General features: G+C 41.8%; 1 protein-coding gene across 1 annotated transcript in view; it reads right to left on the bottom strand.

Annotated features, from left to right (window-relative positions):
- Positions 1-676: 676 nt before the first annotated feature.
- Positions 677-17,650, bottom strand: part of arhgap33 (Rho GTPase activating protein 33) — a 65,710-nt gene continuing 48,736 nt past the window's right edge. The window contains exons 13-24 of the mRNA XM_051721713.1: positions 16,632-16,781; positions 16,432-16,534; positions 16,006-16,150; positions 14,068-14,150; positions 13,814-13,921; positions 13,289-13,434; positions 10,686-10,842; positions 9,800-9,939; positions 9,612-9,686; positions 5,942-6,705; positions 5,421-5,601; positions 677-3,834 (exon numbers count right to left, since the gene is read on the bottom strand). Of these exons, the coding sequence (XP_051577673.1) occupies positions 1,115-3,834; positions 5,421-5,601; positions 5,942-6,705; positions 9,612-9,686; positions 9,800-9,939; positions 10,686-10,842; positions 13,289-13,434; positions 13,814-13,921; positions 14,068-14,150; positions 16,006-16,150; positions 16,432-16,534; positions 16,632-16,781 (4,772 nt within the window). The 3' untranslated portion in view covers positions 677-1,114. The remainder of the gene's footprint in view (positions 3,835-5,420; positions 5,602-5,941; positions 6,706-9,611; positions 9,687-9,799; positions 9,940-10,685; positions 10,843-13,288; positions 13,435-13,813; positions 13,922-14,067; positions 14,151-16,005; positions 16,151-16,431; positions 16,535-16,631; positions 16,782-17,650) is intronic.

The raw sequence follows: 17,650 nt of genomic DNA, 5'->3' as shown, positions 1-17,650 counted from the left end.
ACTCAGATTCACACACAGGCCTAAAAGAAATAAAAACTAAAAAGTTACTAATCTTCACATTCTTTGAAACAAATTTGGGAAATGCAAATAAAACTATTTTACAAGAACTTGTTCAAATGAAAACTTACAATAACTTAGAAAAATCAAAAAAGGAATAAAAATGATGAAATAATGTCACATTGTTGCCAAAAGCAAAATAAATGAGAATTTAAAAAAAAAAAAAAAAAAGCCAAATTATGAGTTTCTAAAAACAACCAGCATCTCTTGATTTTATTCTTTATTGTACTTTGAGGGAAAAAAAATCAAACATATTGAGCTTGTGCCCCTGTACAGTGTGACCTAGTGTCAAAAAGAACCTTAAATCAAATAAAACCCAAAGCAGAAAAACAAAAATTAGCCACTGGGCAATGTCCTGTCAGAGGAATAGCAGCTTTGCACCTCTCTGACTCCCTCTGCTGGACAGCACAGTGTGTTGTGGAATGTTTACTTTTTTTAAGCCACTTTATGGTTCTCTTCTTTGATCCTTTCAAGCTTTATGCCTTATTCTCATACACCTTTACTCTCAAATACACACTGCAATCGGAGGGAGCAATGGGGTCTTTGTGAGACAAAAACGCAAGTGAAGACATCCCCCGCTTAATTTCATTTCTGCAAATTATGTCTCCCTTATATGAGGTTACAAAAAAAATAAAACCTCTTTCTCAACACTAACTTGTACAGAAAACATAAAAGTATAGTGCTTATAATTATGTCATATTGTCTCATTTTAAATGAATAGTTCTCACAAAAATGAAAATTCTGTCATCATGTCCTCAACCTCTCATATTTTTCCAAAACCGTATGACGTTTTTCTTTTGTGAAACACTAAAGAAAATGTTAGGCAGAATGTTATCTTCAGTCACCATTCACTTTCATTGCATCTTTTTTTTTCTGCACAGTTAAAATAAATGGTGACTGAGGCTAAAATTCTGCCTTACATCTGCTCTTTTTGTTTTACAGAAGAAAATCATATGGGTTTGGAACAAAATGAGGATGAGTAAATGATGGCAGAATTTTCATTTTTGGCTGAACTGTCCTTTTAAATCCCTCTAAAGACACAGGGCAGTTTTGCTCTTTAGCAGTAACTACGGGTCTGGCCTTCAGTTCGGATATTCCAGTTGGGTCCAGGCAGGCTTCCCTGCCTGTTCAGTCCTCTCTGGTTCCGCAACCCGGGAGGTTGGAGAGAAGGATCAAGAACAACATCTCGTCGGGGTGTGTTGGGAAAATAAGGAAGTACTGGTCCTGACTGGTATGGGTACTGATTATACTGGTTGGCCGCCATCTGGTGCCCATATCCTCTTGTTGATCCAAGCGCTAAGTTTGAGAAGGCCACTGTAGGTGGAGTGCATGTGTGGGGAGCTTCAGGGAGGCCCTGAGGGACCCAGTTGGGGTATGGGGGGTCCTGATAATATGGTCTTGGGGGATAAGGGTTAGGGTTTATGCTTTCTCCCTGGGCGCCAGGGATGAAGTCTTGGTTTCTGTAAAATTTAAGGACTTGGTCACCAGATGGCATGACGTCAAAAGCTTGTCTATACTGGCCTCCGGAAGATCTCCTCAAGGGGTCTTGACGTTGGAAAGCTCCTGATCCCTCCCTTGGTGGCACCTGACCCTCAAAGCGCCCTCGAGATGGTCCTGGGGTGTAGACATTGTAAGCAGGAGGTGGCTGTTGTTGCTGACTGGGGTAGGGATTCAGGGGGTGCTCTATATGTGGAGAGGAAGATGAAATGGAAGAGGTCGTCATTGAAGGACCCTCCCTTTCATCCTCGGCAAGCCTTTCGATTAGCAAGGAGGCAATTTCCTTTCCCGTCAGGACATGAGCAGGCTCTGAGCTGGTACTTTGGGGATCTGAGCGACTGCGGAAGTGCATGGCAGAGGAGGCCGATGCTGCAATATTGACTGCTTTGGAATCCGACAACGCATCGTTCTGGGTAGGACTGTCAAAGCCAGCTGTGGGACTTTCTTGCTCTGATTGCTTCTGCTTGTCATTGAATGGTGGCTCTGAAGGTGGTGCTAGTGTCTCAGATACCTGGTGATCATCTCCGTCAAGATCTGTGGTCGCCCAGCCCTTTGGATTAACCCCAGCTCCTGGTGGGCTGGTGAAAGGGTAGTTTACATAGATGGGCTCAGGCTGATCTTTCATGAGGCCTTGAACTGGGGAAGCCCGAGGCGGCTGGGCTTGATGTGGCTTCAATACAGCATTTAGTGGCAAGTCTTCCAGCCTGGAAGCCTCAAAGTACCTATAACACACCTTCCCATTTTCGAAGTAGGGATGAAGTTGAGAGGCAGTGTGGTCTGCAGAAGGTGAACGTTGGGAACGGTGCAAGCAACGCTGGTGCACGGACAAGGGCATCATGCCTGCTGAGGAGCCCACTCCAGCAGTTGCGTGGATGGGATGCACTTCACTGCGGGAATGTCTGACAGACGACGATGTCTGTCGCTGGGGACGTGGGTGGGGAGGTTGACCTGATGATCCGTCCTGAGAGCGATGGTGAGAATGGGAAAAAGAGAAAGAGTGAGAATGTGCTGTGGCCCAAGCTCGTGTGGTCTCAGATGACCACAGCTGCGGAGCCCTACCACCCCCAGGTCCTTGGGCACTGTAGGGAGGAGGTTGACCCCTGGAAACAGCCCTTTGATTGGCTGGGTCAGTAGGACGAAGGTTGCCTTCCAGATCCAACTTCATATTCTGATAGCTGTGGCGTGCATAGCTGGGTGGTGCTTGTGGGTGCTCTGGTGCACTGATTTCATAGTAGAAGTTTTCCATCTTGGATGGATCTTCAGAGGAGGGGGCAACAGGTCTAATCTGAACGGACTGGGCCTGTTGTTGCTGTTGGGAAAGGTGTGCAGCCTGTGTGGCTTGGCTGGCCATTCTGGCTGCATGGTAGCGAGATAGCATGTCAGAGGTACTGCTGATGCGCTCAGAGAAAGCTCTGGAAAGTGGTGTGTTCCCTTGAGGAGGCCCTACCAAGCGTCGGATGCGGCTGGCATCCAGGGAGCGACGCATATAATCATGCCGGTCGGTCTGTGAGAGCGGAGCCCTCAAAGGAGCAAGATCAGGGGGCTTGGGCGGCACTTTAGGGCGCGTGGGTTGGAAGGCTCGTACCTGGGCCAGCGGAGAGCTCTCTGACTTGGAGTGCAGGAGCTGAGAGTGTGGCTGGGCTGCAGGCTTGGCCTGGGTGCTGGATTTCTGCTGCTGAAGCTGCGGAGCTGAAAACTGACGCCCATATGCTGGGGGTTTTCTCTGAGAATAGGTGGCTTCGCTAGATGAGGGTGGGCTGGATTTTGAGGGTTGTGCTTGAGAGGGAGAAATTGACTCCTCATTCTTATAGATGGGGCTTGGGGTTTGGTCATTGTCCTCGGAGGAACTGGCAGCTGATAACTCAGAATTAGATGTCCCACAGTCAGAGACTGAGCTATCAGAAGAGAGATTTCCAGTGTCCTGCCCAGTTGGTGACCTTGGTTCCACGCCAGATTTGTCTGCTGGCTTTTCAGCTGCAGTTCCACTATCATCATCACCCTCATTCATCCACACAGACAGCGGGCGCACTGTGGAGTAGATCTGATTAGGATCAGAGGACAAGAGAGCTCCTGCATCAGCAGAGAGGGACCTCTGGAAGTGGACGTCGGTGTCAGGGGGGGTTCCACTCTGGCGGGGGCGGTAAGGGGGAGAGGCACCTTGCCGCAGGGCCTTGTTAGCACTTTCGGCCAAGGCCAGAGCCATGAGGCGTGCAGGGTTTTTGGGAGGAGGAGGAGGGGGTTGCTGTGAAGGTAGGAGAACACCAGTAGGACCCAAGATACCTGAAACAATGGTTTGAGAGTAAGGATTTGGGAAGTCTTCACATTAAACAATGGACTCTATGTATCAAGAGAACAGCAGTTCCCAAACTAGGGGTGCAAAAGAAAATATTTGTAATGGCAGGAAGTTTCTCTCATAATACATTTACTTGATGTCATACATGGGCGGAGTTTGCCTTCTGGATTAAGTGCAAGCTCCAGAAATTAGCCTATACCAAATAGCATGTACTGGAAAACGACCCAAAATTGTTCAAGACATATTTATTTAGCTAAAGCTATTCTTTACCCAAAAATATTCATAAATAATATCACTATACACCGATCAGCCACAACATTAAAACCACCAGCCTAATATTGTGTAGGTCCCCCTCGTGCCGCCAAAACAGCGCCAACCCGCATCTCAGAATAGCATTCTGAGATGCTTTTCTTCTCACCGCAATTGTACAGAGCGGTTATCCGAGTCACCATAGACTTTGCCAGTCTTGCCATTCTCCGTTGACCTCTCTCATCAACAAGGAGTTTCCTTCCACAGAACTGCCGCTCACTGGATTTGTTTTGTTTTTGGAACCATTCTGACTAAATTCTAGAGACTGTTGCGTGTGTAAATCCCAGGAGATCAGCAGTTACAGGAATACTCAAACCAGCCCGTCTGGCACCAACAATCATCCACGTGATTATCTAATCAGCCAATCGTGTGGCAGCAGTGCATAAAATCTTGCAGATACGGGTCAGGAGCTTCAGTTAATGTTCACATCAACCATCAGAATGGGGAAAAAATTTGATCTCAGTGATTTGGACGGTGGCATGATTGTTGGTGCCAGATGGGCTGGTTTGAGTATTTCTGTAACTGCTGATCTCCTAGGATTTTCACACACAACAGTCTCTAGAATTTACTCCGAATGGTGCCAAAATAAAAAAACATCCAGTGAGCGGCTGTTCTGTGGATGGAAATACCTTGTTGATGAGACTTGTTCGAACTGACAAAGTCTACGGTAACTCAGATAACCGCTCTGTACAATTGTGGTGAGAAGAACAGCATCTCAGAATGAACTTTTAATTAATTTTTAGTGGAAGTTTTAATGTTATGGCTGATCGGTGTATACTGTATATTCCAAAGCCAGGTCTGCTTGGTTGGCACCCATTGAAGTGTTTACACTCGTTATTCAGGAAATCATCCTATTAATGGCTTACTTATAGTTGTCTCTGGACATTAAAAAAATAGGTAGTTCACCCAAAAATGAAAATTCTGTCATTTACTCACCCTCTTGTTGTTCCAAACATGTATGACCTTTTTTACTCCATGGAACACAAAAGGAAATCAGGCAGAATCTTAACCTCAGTCACTAATCACTTTCAATTAATCTTTTTTTTCTCCATACAATGAAAGTCCATGGTGAGTGAGGCTAATATGTTGCCTAATATCTCCTTTTTTGTTCCACAGAAAAAAAGAAGGAAAAAAAAAAAAAAAAAACATACAAGTTTGGGTAAGTAAAAGATGACAGAATATTCAAATCTGGGTGAACTATCCCTAATTTTGGTCAAAAGTTTGGGAACCAATGCATTAGGCCATAATCAGAGAGTGTACTCACTGGGGCCCTTGATCTTGAGGCTGGGGCCCAACTTACTGCTGAGCTCTTGCTGGCAGCTCTCTGTGAGCTGAAAGTCACATGACCTCAAGAGCATAGATATCATCTGTGGTGGCTGGGGGGGTCCACTGCTTAGGGATCCAGACTGCAATTCACCAGCTCGCCCTCCAATCATTTCCAGAACCTTAAAAGTTCAAATACAATGTTAAACGGTTTCACATAAACATTACAGGATCTATGTGTCACACCTTTTTAAAATATTATTTCCTAAATCAAGCCATGGCCACAAATGTATTTAGTTCACCATACAAATGCGGCACCAATGCAGAGCAATATTTTGAAAGCACCACAGAGCAACAGTGTTTAAACTCTTCAGGAAGTCAACGCGAATGGTTTTCTTCTATTCAAAAGGAAGGTATTCTAACATTCAAAAATAACTCACTTCAAATTTAAAGATACTGGTCCACTGCATTATTTTTCCAATCAATCAAAATCAATGAAATTTTTATTCTACTCAAATTCACCTTGGCAGGCACACTGATGGAAATGGGGTCAGAGATGTCCAGAGGTGGGGATTTTGGTGCTTTAGCGGAAAGAGCATGTACCACTTTACGTGTAAAGGAACGTCGCTCTTGAGGGGGCTGGGAAGGGGTTGCGGAGGTCACTGGAGCTGGCATCTGGCTGTGGGTTGGGCTTACATTCGAATCACCCTGCTGGAATGAGGTTGCGGGAGGATTAGCAACCGCAGTAGGCTTGTGTTGACAGAACACTTGCTGAGGCGGAGCTGCTGCGGCCAGAATCAAACTCCGACGAGCCGCGGCCTCTGATTGGTTCAGCACTGAGTCAGGATCCTCTGTGATTGAACGCTGGCTCCCGGAGCGGGCGTGTCCTTGGTGACTCAGACAACGGTACGGAGGAGGCGCGGCCGCAGGTGGCGACTCCCTGCCGCTAGGAGCCACACCCGTGCCCCCCAATCCTATTGGCCCATCTTCCAGGAAGGTGGGGCTAAAGTCAATGACATCTTCTGCCATCCATGAAGCAGACGGTTCCTGGGAGAAATCAGGCAGCATATACACACCCTCCTCATCTTCATCATCTTCATGCTCCTCCTCTTCCTCATCAGCACCATGGGTTTCCTCAGGCAACAGGCTGTCATAAGAGCGGCTGGAGTGGATTCTAGATGGTGAACGCTGGGGAAGGATCTGAGGGTCGACAGATGCAGCCAGAGAGAGACCGTCACTACTGGAGCGGGGTCTTCGTAACCGCTGCATCTTCCCCTGACCTGAAACTGAAATAGAGTATCACACAACATTCTTATGTTTAAATGAGTCAGCCCTCTACATTGTGAGTAAATCACTTGCATGTGTGCCCAAATTTTACACTATGCTACTAACAAATGTCTGTTATTAGCCACTGACTAGTAAATATTCCTATTTCCAAAGATGAGATCCACGCACTCCATTTTCATTGAATGTCTCTTTTAAAATCCTTTCTGTTGTTTACAATCAGTTGTTAAACAAAAAGTAAAAAGAAACATTAATTCTAAATCACACAATGCACGAATAAGGTAAAAACAACCGTGCAAGTTCTCTCTTGTAATGTGTGTCCAACCATCAACACTTGCTTGCAGAACTGCCAGTACTCTTAAAGACACAGTACCATTTTTGCACTTGTTATACATATTAATGTAAACTCAATGTCAATACTTGTAAATCGTACAAATTATATATATAAATATATATATATATATATATATATATATATATATATATATATATATATATATATATATATATATATACATACATGTAACAAAATGATGTAATGTAATAAGTGTGTAAATATATAAATATTTAAAGGGGCAATCATATATTATGAAATATTTTAACTTCAACAAACACTGTAAATATATGAAAGAATTTAACATATAGGCTCTTGCAGCATCTATGCAGAGGTTTGGTAAAAAAAACAACAAAAAAAACAATTGCGATTCTTTATCCAACTTGTCCCTAGAGGGTTGTGAGTGGTGCTTGGTTGTGCAAAAGTTGCCATCGTAATGCTGGGGGTGTTGTGGGTGGTTGACAGCGCTATGCAATTACTAATGTGCTTTGAGTGCTTGAAGTGCATTGCTATGAAATCGCTAGGGTGTTTCTGGTGGTTGTTTACTGGGCAAAGTCAAATTAGCCCACCCCCAATCTCCTATAGTAAAATAATTTGAACTTTAATCAACATTTAATGTCCATTTCTTTCTTTCCTTCTTTATTTATTTATTAGGTAAGTATCCATGATAATGTTCAGTCAGATGGTCATTATTACAAAATTAACTCCTTCCACTTTGCAGATCAACCGGTCACGGTTTATTTTGCAACAGTGTTCAAATAACATTTTTTCTTGCATATCCATTTACATTTCTGCATTTGGCAGACATTTTTATCTGAAGTGATTTACAGTGAATTTAGGATATACAGGTGCATCTCAATAAATTAGAATGTCGTGGAAAAGTTCATTTATTTCAGTAATTCAACTCAAATTGTGAAACTCGTGTATTAAATAAATTCAATGCACACAGACTGAAGTAGTTTAAGTCTTTGGTTCTTTTAATTGTGATGATTTTGGCTCACATTTAACAAAAACCCACCAATTCACTATCTCAAAAAATTAGAATATGGTGACATGCCAATCAGCTAATCAACTCAAAACACCTGCAAAGGTTTCCTGAGCCTTCAAAATGGTCTCTCAGTTTGGTTCACTAGGCTACACAATCATGGGGAAGACTGCTGATCTGACAGTTGTCCAGAAGACAATCATTGACACCCTTCACAAGGAGGGTAAGCCACAAACATTCATTGCCAAAGAAGCTGGCTGTTCACAGAGTGCTGTATCCAAGCATGTTAACAGAAAGTTGAGTGGAAGGAAAAAGTGTGGAAGAAAAAGATGCACAACCAACCGAGAGAACTGCAGCCTTATGAGGATTGTCAAGCAAAATCGATTCAAGAATTTGGGTGAACTTCACAAGGAATGGACTGAGGCTGGGGTCAAGGCATCAACAGCCACCACACACAGACGTGTCAAGGAATTTGGCTACAGTTGTCGTATTCCTCTTGTTAAGCCACTCCTGAACCACAGACAATGTCAGAGGCGTCTTACCTGGGCTAAGGAGAAGAAGAACTGGACTGTTGCCCAGTGGTCCAAAGTCCTCTTTTCAGATGAGAGCAAGTTTTGTATTTCATTTGGAAACCAAGGTCCTAGAGTCTGGAGGAAGGGTGGAGAAGCTCATAGCCCAAGTTGCTTGAAGTCCAGTGTTAAGTTTCCACAGTCTGTGATGATTTGGGGTGCAATGTCATCTGCTGGTGATGGTCCATTGTGTTTTTTGAAAACCAAAGTCACTGCACCCATTTACCAAGAAATTTTGGAGCACTTCATGCTTCCTTCTGCTGACCAGCTTTTTAAAGATGCTGATTTCATTTTCCAGCAGGATTTGGCACCTGCCCATACTGCCAAAAGCACCAAAAGTTGGTTAAATGACCATGGTGTTGGTGTGCTTGACTGGCCAGCAAACTAACCAGACCTGAACCCCATAGAGAATCTATGGAGTATTGTCAAGAGGAAAATGAGAAACAAGAGACCAAAAAATGCAGATGAGCTGAAGGCCACTGTCAAAGAAACCTGGGCTTCCATACCACCTCAGCAGTGCCACAAACTGATCACCTCCATGCCACGCCGAAGTAGGCAGTAATTAAAGCAAAAGGAGCCCCTACCAAGTATTGAGTACATATACAGTAAATGAACATACTTTCCAGAAGGCCAACAATTCACTAAAAATGTTTTTTTTTATTGGTCTTATGATGTATTCTAATTTTTTGAGATAGTGAATTGGTGGGTTTTTGTTAAATGTGAGCCAAAATCATCACAATTAAAAGAACCAAAGACTTAAACTACTTCAGTCTGTGTGCATTGAATTTATTTAATACACGAGTTTCACAATTTGAGTTGAATTACTGAAATAAATGAACTTTTCCACGACATTCTAATTTATTGAGATGCACCTGTACATTTTATCAGTTCATGCATTCCCTGGGAATCCAACCCATGACCTTGGCATTGCTACCACCATGCTGTAACTACAGGAACACTAAGTGTTAATGACTAAATGAATGATATTACCAATTAAGCATTTCACAATGTAACTCGTACCTGCTCCACTGTGCTGAGATGATAGGGACTCCTCGCTCTTTGCTGACCTAAGGGTCATGCTGTCAACCCTGCAACCTAAAACACATATACAGCTGAAAATGGGGGAGATTTTTCCTCTGACAACAAGACATGTAAATGTGCTGAGGGTTAAGCTCAGTCCAGAGATATAAGTGATATATGTAATTTACCTGCATGAGAGGTAGTGGGCTGGAACAGAGAGGAGATCCTGGCGGGTTTGCGCCGACCTGCTGCTGCAGGTTTCCCGATGGCAAAGAATGTCTTCCAGCTCCCGCCTGCCGATTTACGGATCTTCATGCCTCTTTTCCTCCTAAAGGGAAATGAGAAGAAAATGAGTAAAACAAATTATGAATTTATATTTAAAGGAATAGTTCACCGAAAAATTTATTTAGTCAATATTTAAGCACCCTCATGTTGTTCTGTGTCAAAGTTTCCATGGTACACAAAATGAGATTCTTTTCCATTCAAAGGCAGTCAATAGTGACCACGTCATTCAGCAACACTTAAATATAATTTAAGAATTCCATATCACAAAGTGTGCTATATGTTGTATTCAAAGTCTTCTGAAGCCATACAATAGCCTTGTATGAGGAACAGACCAAAATGTAGGACATTATTAACAGAAAATACTGCCCTCCGATGAAGCTCTGAAATTCAAACTTCCAAATCCAAAATTAGCATGCTGATGTATATGTAGGCTTAATGTCACTGACCCCAAAATGCTATTGGTTCTTGCATGGCACGTGCAATATGTGGGTTGAAGAATGAGATTTGAGAGCTGCAGCAGTTTTTCTGTGAATAACAACCTAAATTTCAGTCTGTTCCTCACACAAAGCTATCGCATGGCTTCAGAAGACAAGTGCGCACGACATTTAGACTTCTTTTAAGATGTTTTTGTCCTTTTTAAATTGTTGAATTGAAAGAGTGGCGTAAAGATTCTTAAACAATTCTCTTTTTGCATTCTACGGATGGAATAGCAGGGTACAGGTTTAAAATAACATGAGGGTGAGAAAATCATTTAAAAGGAAAGTCATTGGCCTTTTCAAAGAAACCCACTTGTCTGCAGGCAGGTCCAGCACAGTGTGAAACTGTCCCTGTAACCCATGAGGAGATCCCTGCAGGAGAAGAGGAGCTTGTGTGCGAGCCTGTGCCTCCTCCAGAGATAGAAGTCTGGTGGACACAAACGACTTGGGTCTGGTCAGAGACTGCCGTGCTGAGGAGCCAAAAGACGCAGACATAAAGATTCAGATTCAGATAACAAGCCAAAGAACTAAAGCGAGTATAGCTGGAAGGACTGCAGTGAAGAGCACAGCAATCGAAAACGAAAAACATGATTCAACATGGTACATGGCAAACAGCAAGTCAACCAAGCATCAATGAAAAAAAACAACAGCTCCTTCAAAGCTTCCATAGTTTGTACAGCTCTACTGCAATTTAGCTTTGTAGAAGAAATGCGGGGCTAGCCAACATACTAGAAGTTCACAAAACATAAGTAGCAAAGGCCAGACAGATACTCTATGCAAGTACACAAATGCAGACCGAATGCTAGGCCAGTACCTTGCAAGTGCGTGGTGCCCTTGTACATCACAAACGTGCGTTTGTGTGCTAATGTGTCAAGTCCATCGGTAAGGTCAAGTTGGTCTCTATACACTCTTAAATGAATTAAATATTTGATTATGTATCTGAATATTTTGCAATTAACAGAAAAAATATTGTTTTTATACTTATGATCAATGACTATAAGTCAGTAGTTTTTTGTACAATTTGTACCATAATTTTTTTATTGATTGAGTCATTAGCATTTTTTTTATGTTCATGACATTGAGCTTGATTAGTTAGTAGCATCTGCATTAACAAACTTGCTTAGAGTATGCTTTGGGCCTTAGTCTGCACATAAAGTCTGGGACATCAGAAAAGTAGAAGAAACAAATACTATGCAAAAATATTTCCTCTTGGGGTAATTGTGTTGCTTGATGTGCGTACAAAGGTAACATGTAAAAGCTGCTTGCTCAAGAGCAATATTTGGGGTTAGTGTTTGGAAGATGTCTATGATTAAAACAAAATGTTAAGCTGACACAGAAAATAAAACTAAATTACACTTTACCTGCTGTCTCTTTTTGGTACTGACAATACTTCTCAGTAATAAGTACAGATGACTCAAACAGATACTCTATAGCTCAGATTTTCTCAATGTCCCAATGTCCTACTTATAGAAAACCAACTTTATATAGTATTTGGGTTAATATTTATACTCTGCCATCCAACAAAAATCATATCAGTACATGTCAACAGAGGTATTTATTGCCTTGTGTCCATCAGTGTGCTGTAAAAGTAGAACAAGTCATTTACATTGGCAAACAATGTCTTTACAAGTTGTCCTCACATGTCTGACATAATTCAATGTGGTTTAAAATGACATTTTTAAAAACATAGACAGGTATGGAATTAAAAATAAATGTGTGAACATTGATGGTATCTTCAGGATTCCTACTGGAACTGTACATGACTTCTAGCTAGTCATTTATAGTCATTAGCTGATCAGATGATGTCTAGATGGTTAATCAGCTGGACTACCAGCCAGTGGACCCAGTTATGACCTGGCAGACCACCTTGGAACAGCAACAAACCAGTTCCAAAAAGCAGCTAGATCATTTAGGGGCCATTAACATAAAATACGTGTTCTTGTGTTCTGTTTGTGTAATTTTTAAATTGTTCGTCTATGGAGACATGCACCAGTAGCTTCTCGCTGTTTTTACCATATTATGCCATGTTTTAAAGATGGCACCGTGTTCTGCACACCACTGGTTGGGCAAGTTGATAAATTGGATCACTCAAACAAACATAGCAATGTTTTAAAAGCACCACAGAGCCACAATTTTCATCAAGTCAACATAAGAATGGCTTTCTTAGTTGTCACTGTCTTTCCTGAGTGAAATTTGAACAAAATATTAAAAACTTCAGTATTAACGCAAGAATGTGTCCTTTGTGAACAGCCCCTTAAGCTGGTCTAAACTGTTTTTTTTTTCCAGTTTTAAGCATGAAAAGAATGGTCAGAGGGTCAGTCTGGGCCTCATATCATGGAGAAGCGTCGCAGATCAGGGTCCAGAGAAGAGGGGTCCGTCAAACTGGACTCCCCCCTCGCCTCCTGAAGACTAACCAGGCGTGTTCGAGGCTTGCGTGAGATCTTTTGCTCCGTCCCTCCTGTTGCTATGGAAACATACAGCTTGCTCTCAGTATGCCTCACTTATACATGGGTGTGTCAGGCCAATGTAAACATGTTCCATTGTGGTGTTTTAGCATGTGATAGTTCATCACTTTCACCAAGTCAACTTCAGTAATTATGAAAAAATGCAGAAAACACATTAATAACGTGAGTTTATACTGTTTTATGATTAAATGTTTCAGTTAGGATTTTTCCACATTACTCTTAATATATTTGTGATGGTTTGTTTGCAATAAAGTTCAAGTGGTAGCGTTAAGGTATCCTTTTTGAAACAGCCTATGATGTTTCTTAAAAATCTGCCTACACAGGCAGCTCACAAGGTTTTGGATCGAAGCCAGTTTAACAGACAACGGGCGGAATGAGTTGTTCACTGTCAATACAGAGGTGAAATAAAACAGATTTGTTGTATTCTGCACAGTGTTCTGTTTTAACATACCTGCGTTAAAACGTCCAACAGATGTGAAAGAATCGCTGAACAGAACTTCCACATTGCTGAGCAGAAACTCCACGACCACTGACTGGATTCGCACTTCTTTAAACGGATCAGCGCCGCTCAAGCCAGCTTCCTCGATTTCTTTGGACCTACACAGAACGAGAGCACATTCTGCCTCAGATACACTCAGCCTGTACTAGTAAATATTTTCATGCTGCAGGTAAAATCAGGCATTTAAAACTTTATATGTTAATTAAGATTTACATATTGAGTTAATTAAGACTGTATATGATCCAGCTAACTACACAACTACTTCCCAAATAAAAAAATAAATGGACATGGAATATTGATTCAAGTTTAAATGATTTTATGTTAGAAGAAAGAGACCACGGCATGTAGGAAAATCGCAGAATGCTGCAATTGACCAAATGGAATCAAGTATTCCAGAGAGCAATGTTTTAAACTGCTTCAAATACTTACCTAAAAAGGTGATCACACAAATAAATATTGTGCATCCCCAATATTTACCTGAGCAAGTTGGGGGCCCAGACGATGGCCAGGTTCTTAACGTGCATGTTAGTCTCTCCACTACAGGTAGCCAAACGTGCCAGGTGTCTGATGAGGTACTCCAATGTGCTGAAATAAGGACAAACACATTGCCATCAGTAATTTATTTTCAGATAACACAGCAATTTCAGTCCTAAATGCTTTCAGAGTCAAATACTGCATTATCACAAAAATGTGTAGTGTGTAGCATCAGAACTCAGTGGATATTGAAGTACCGGTAGTGAGGAGGAGGAAGCTGTTGAATAACATCATGTACTTTTACCATTCTTTCTTCATCCGTCATTTCTCCCATACATTCCTGCACAGACAAGCAGACAATGTTCTTTCTGGAAACTTTCTGGAAATAACATTACTTGCCTAGAATCACGAGGCCAGACTTTTTTCTTATGACAAAAAGTCTGGTCCTCATTGCAGCTTATTCTGGCCAAGAACTGTCCACTTAGACCCCGTTTAAACCTGGTATTAAGATGCGTTTGGGGTAATACAATCACAAGTGGTAAGCGCTTAATACAGGTGTAAACGGTAGAAAACGTTTTGTGATCAGATCGCAAAAACAACATATGGAGGTAGTAAAAGATTTTTTACATTTGAGGAGTAAACGCTAATCCGTCCTGATGCATCCTGAAAAACATCACCACCCCTGTCAATCAACTGTTGCTCTAAAACAAGACGTATAAACTTTGCTGGTTAAGAGCAGTTTTATAAGGAAATAGCCATCCGATTGCAAAATCTGAAAAAGCGAATACATACGCCTGCACGAGAACTTCACGGATCTTCTTCAGTGTGTCTGATATCATCATGCCCTGCATGCACTGTAACCCAGGTACTTCACTAAAATAATGGAGAAATCTGGTCGAAATGCTGCGCTTGTAATTAGATAAAATTTCAACTGCATCTGAGAGACAGCACGGCTTTCTTGTGTTTCTTGGTCTTTTCTGAATTATTCTCCGTCTCTAATCATGCAGTTACACAATGACATAGTGATTGTTGTATGTCATCATGAAATCAGATACCCTCCCCTCGAATCCAAACACAAATGGTCACAGGAGATGCATCTGAGCGACTAGGTGTAAACAGCCATGTGTCTCGTCTGACCACGTGATCTTAAAGGAATAGTTCACCCAAAATTAACATTCTCGCATCATTTACTCACCCTCGTGCCATCCCAGATGTATATGACTTTCTTTCTTATGCAGAACACAAATGAAGATTTTTAGAATATTTCAGCTCTGTAGGTCCATGCAATGCAAGTGAATGCCTTTATGTGATTTTTGTAGCTTGAAAGGTTTGGTCATCATTCAGTTGCATTCTATGGATCTACAGAGCTGAAATATTTTACTAAAAATCTTTGTTTGTGTTCAGCAGAAAAAAGAAAAAAAAAAATCATACACCTCTGGGATGGCATGAAAGTGAGTAAATGATGAGAGAGTTCATTTTTGGCTGAAATATCCCTTTAATACAAGGTATACTTGAGACCATTTTCACATTTTATGTTATTAAAACCAAGCAGAATACACAATTCTGTTTGTGAATACCTTGCTACGAAGCGCCTCAAACAAAACTCTGAATATCTTTCAAAGATTTGAAGCCACAAACCTGGCACACTGTAGCAAATCTAGTGATTAGCTTTTTACTCACAAGCACTTATAATCTAAACCTGGTACCTTTTAAATAGATTTTAGAAGGGGGCCTTGGTAGCTCAGTGAGTACTGACACTGACTACCACCCTGGAGTCGCGAGTTCGAATCCAGGGTGTGCTGAGTGACTCCAGCCAGGTCTCCTAAGCAACCAAATTGGCCCAGATGCTAGGGAGGGTAGAGTCACATGGGGTAACCTCCTCGTGGTCGCGATTAGTTGTTTTCGCACTCAATGGGGCGCGTGGTAAGTTGTGCGTGGATCGCAGAGAGCAGCATGAGCCTCCACATGCTGGGAGTCTCCGCGTTGTCATGCACAACGAGCCATGTGATAAGATGTGTGGATTGACTGTCTCAGAAGCGGAGGCAACTGAGACTTGTCCTCCACCACCCGAATTGAGATGAGTAACCGCGCCACCACGAGCACCTACTAAGTAGTGGGAATTGGGCATTCCAAATTGGGGAGAAAGGGGGATAAAATAAAAAATAAAAATACAATTTATAGGCAGAATGACTTACAGCAAACTTGTCGTAGAGTTGGTATGTGAGGAGCGGATTGGGCAGCTCTCTGAAGTAGAGTTTGCACAGAGAGCCAACACAGTGAATATCTTGCATGTACATGTCTTTCATCAGATCCGGAACATTCTCACTGTCAAACTCGTGCCTGATCAGAATGAGATGGAAAAGGAGAACAGATGTTATAGTCGTGCATGTAAAGATAAGAGCATTGGACTTACTAAAACCTCACCAAATCAAATGTATAAGCTTGAGATCCTCCAACATAATTAGACACTTTCTATAGGGTCATTTCAAAAGCAGAATTGAAAAGATCAACCAGTACATTTCAACATTTCTAAAAGGAAGACATACTGATTTCAAACTACATGAGGGTGAGTTCCCTTTTTAGGCGCATGAAGGAAGCTCATGCTCACATACAGTACAAACCTGAGTTTCTGTATGTTGGAGGACACTCCAGAGTGTCTGTAGATCCCATCCACAACACCATGCTTCTCGATAAACTCTGAGCAGCTCTTCAGGACCTGGGGGACTGGGGTTTGACCACAGAAATATCACTACACATACAGAAATGAAAATCCATCATATTCACAGCATGAGTGTTCTGAGAGAATGTTCTGTTTCAGTACCGTCTTGGCCAGAGTTGAGGAGATGCTCTCCGAGGTCACAGCCGAACACTCGTTCTTTCAGAATGCCCCTCTGTTTGAGCTTTTGTTTGGTGGGTCTGGACTTCATGAAAGTGCGCAGGAATCCCATCAACTTGCCATGTTTCTTAGACACTGCCACAGGAGGGCGACAGAGACCTAATCAGGCAATTGACAAAGTAAAAGTGGCTGAACATTTCTAAAACCGCTTTTTTACTCCAGAGCACTCTGACAGCACCACAAACACCTAAAAAAAACCTAAACTGTAGAGTCTACACCTTCTGCAGGATCTGTTCCAAACTCATTTACAAGACAACACATACTCAGTGCAATTTTGAATACAGAACAGCAATAGTTCCGAGGAACATATATTTGTGAGGAGGGCTGGGTGCTGTTTTAAAAAAAGTAGCTAAACTATAGACAGATCAAAAGACAAGGAAGGATCACGAAACTAGTCTAATGACACAGCCTTTTGAAAACTTAATATCAGACAAATAAAAAAGCACATTATATCACAATATATATTTTTACTTTATATCAGTAACAAAATAGTATTAAATATATTTTACATTTGATATGTCACCCAGCCCTACAGTCTGCTAGCCTAAAACATGACTTTTCAATAAAACCGTACTATGTTGAGACATAAATGTAAGTTAATGCAGGGCCTGTTGCAGTCATAATGTGGACATCAACGTATCTTATGCGAGTGATCATTAATGCGGTTTAAAAAGCAGCGGTTTCCTGCTGATGTGTGTTAGAAAATGTAGCATTAGAATGTCCGATTCAACATAAAAACAGACAAAACAATACTCAAAATTCTCATTTATACAACAAGCGTCCTGTAACTCTTCAAAAGCTGCTGGAGAAATAATGCCCACACGCATTCAAATTATTTCTACAGCATTGTTGCTGTTAGTTCACTATCCAATCCGTTTGCTTATCCTCTCCAATCCTCCCACACTCCCTCTGCCTGCTGTATAAACGACCACAATCTATATAAC

The sequence above is a fragment of the Myxocyprinus asiaticus genome, chromosome 16 (assembly GCF_019703515.2).
Source record: "Myxocyprinus asiaticus isolate MX2 ecotype Aquarium Trade chromosome 16, UBuf_Myxa_2, whole genome shotgun sequence".
In the NCBI taxonomy this organism is placed as follows: Eukaryota; Metazoa; Chordata; class Actinopteri; order Cypriniformes; family Catostomidae; genus Myxocyprinus; species Myxocyprinus asiaticus.
Note: the sequence above shows the minus strand (reverse complement) of the source record. Positions and strands in the feature narration are given on the sequence as shown.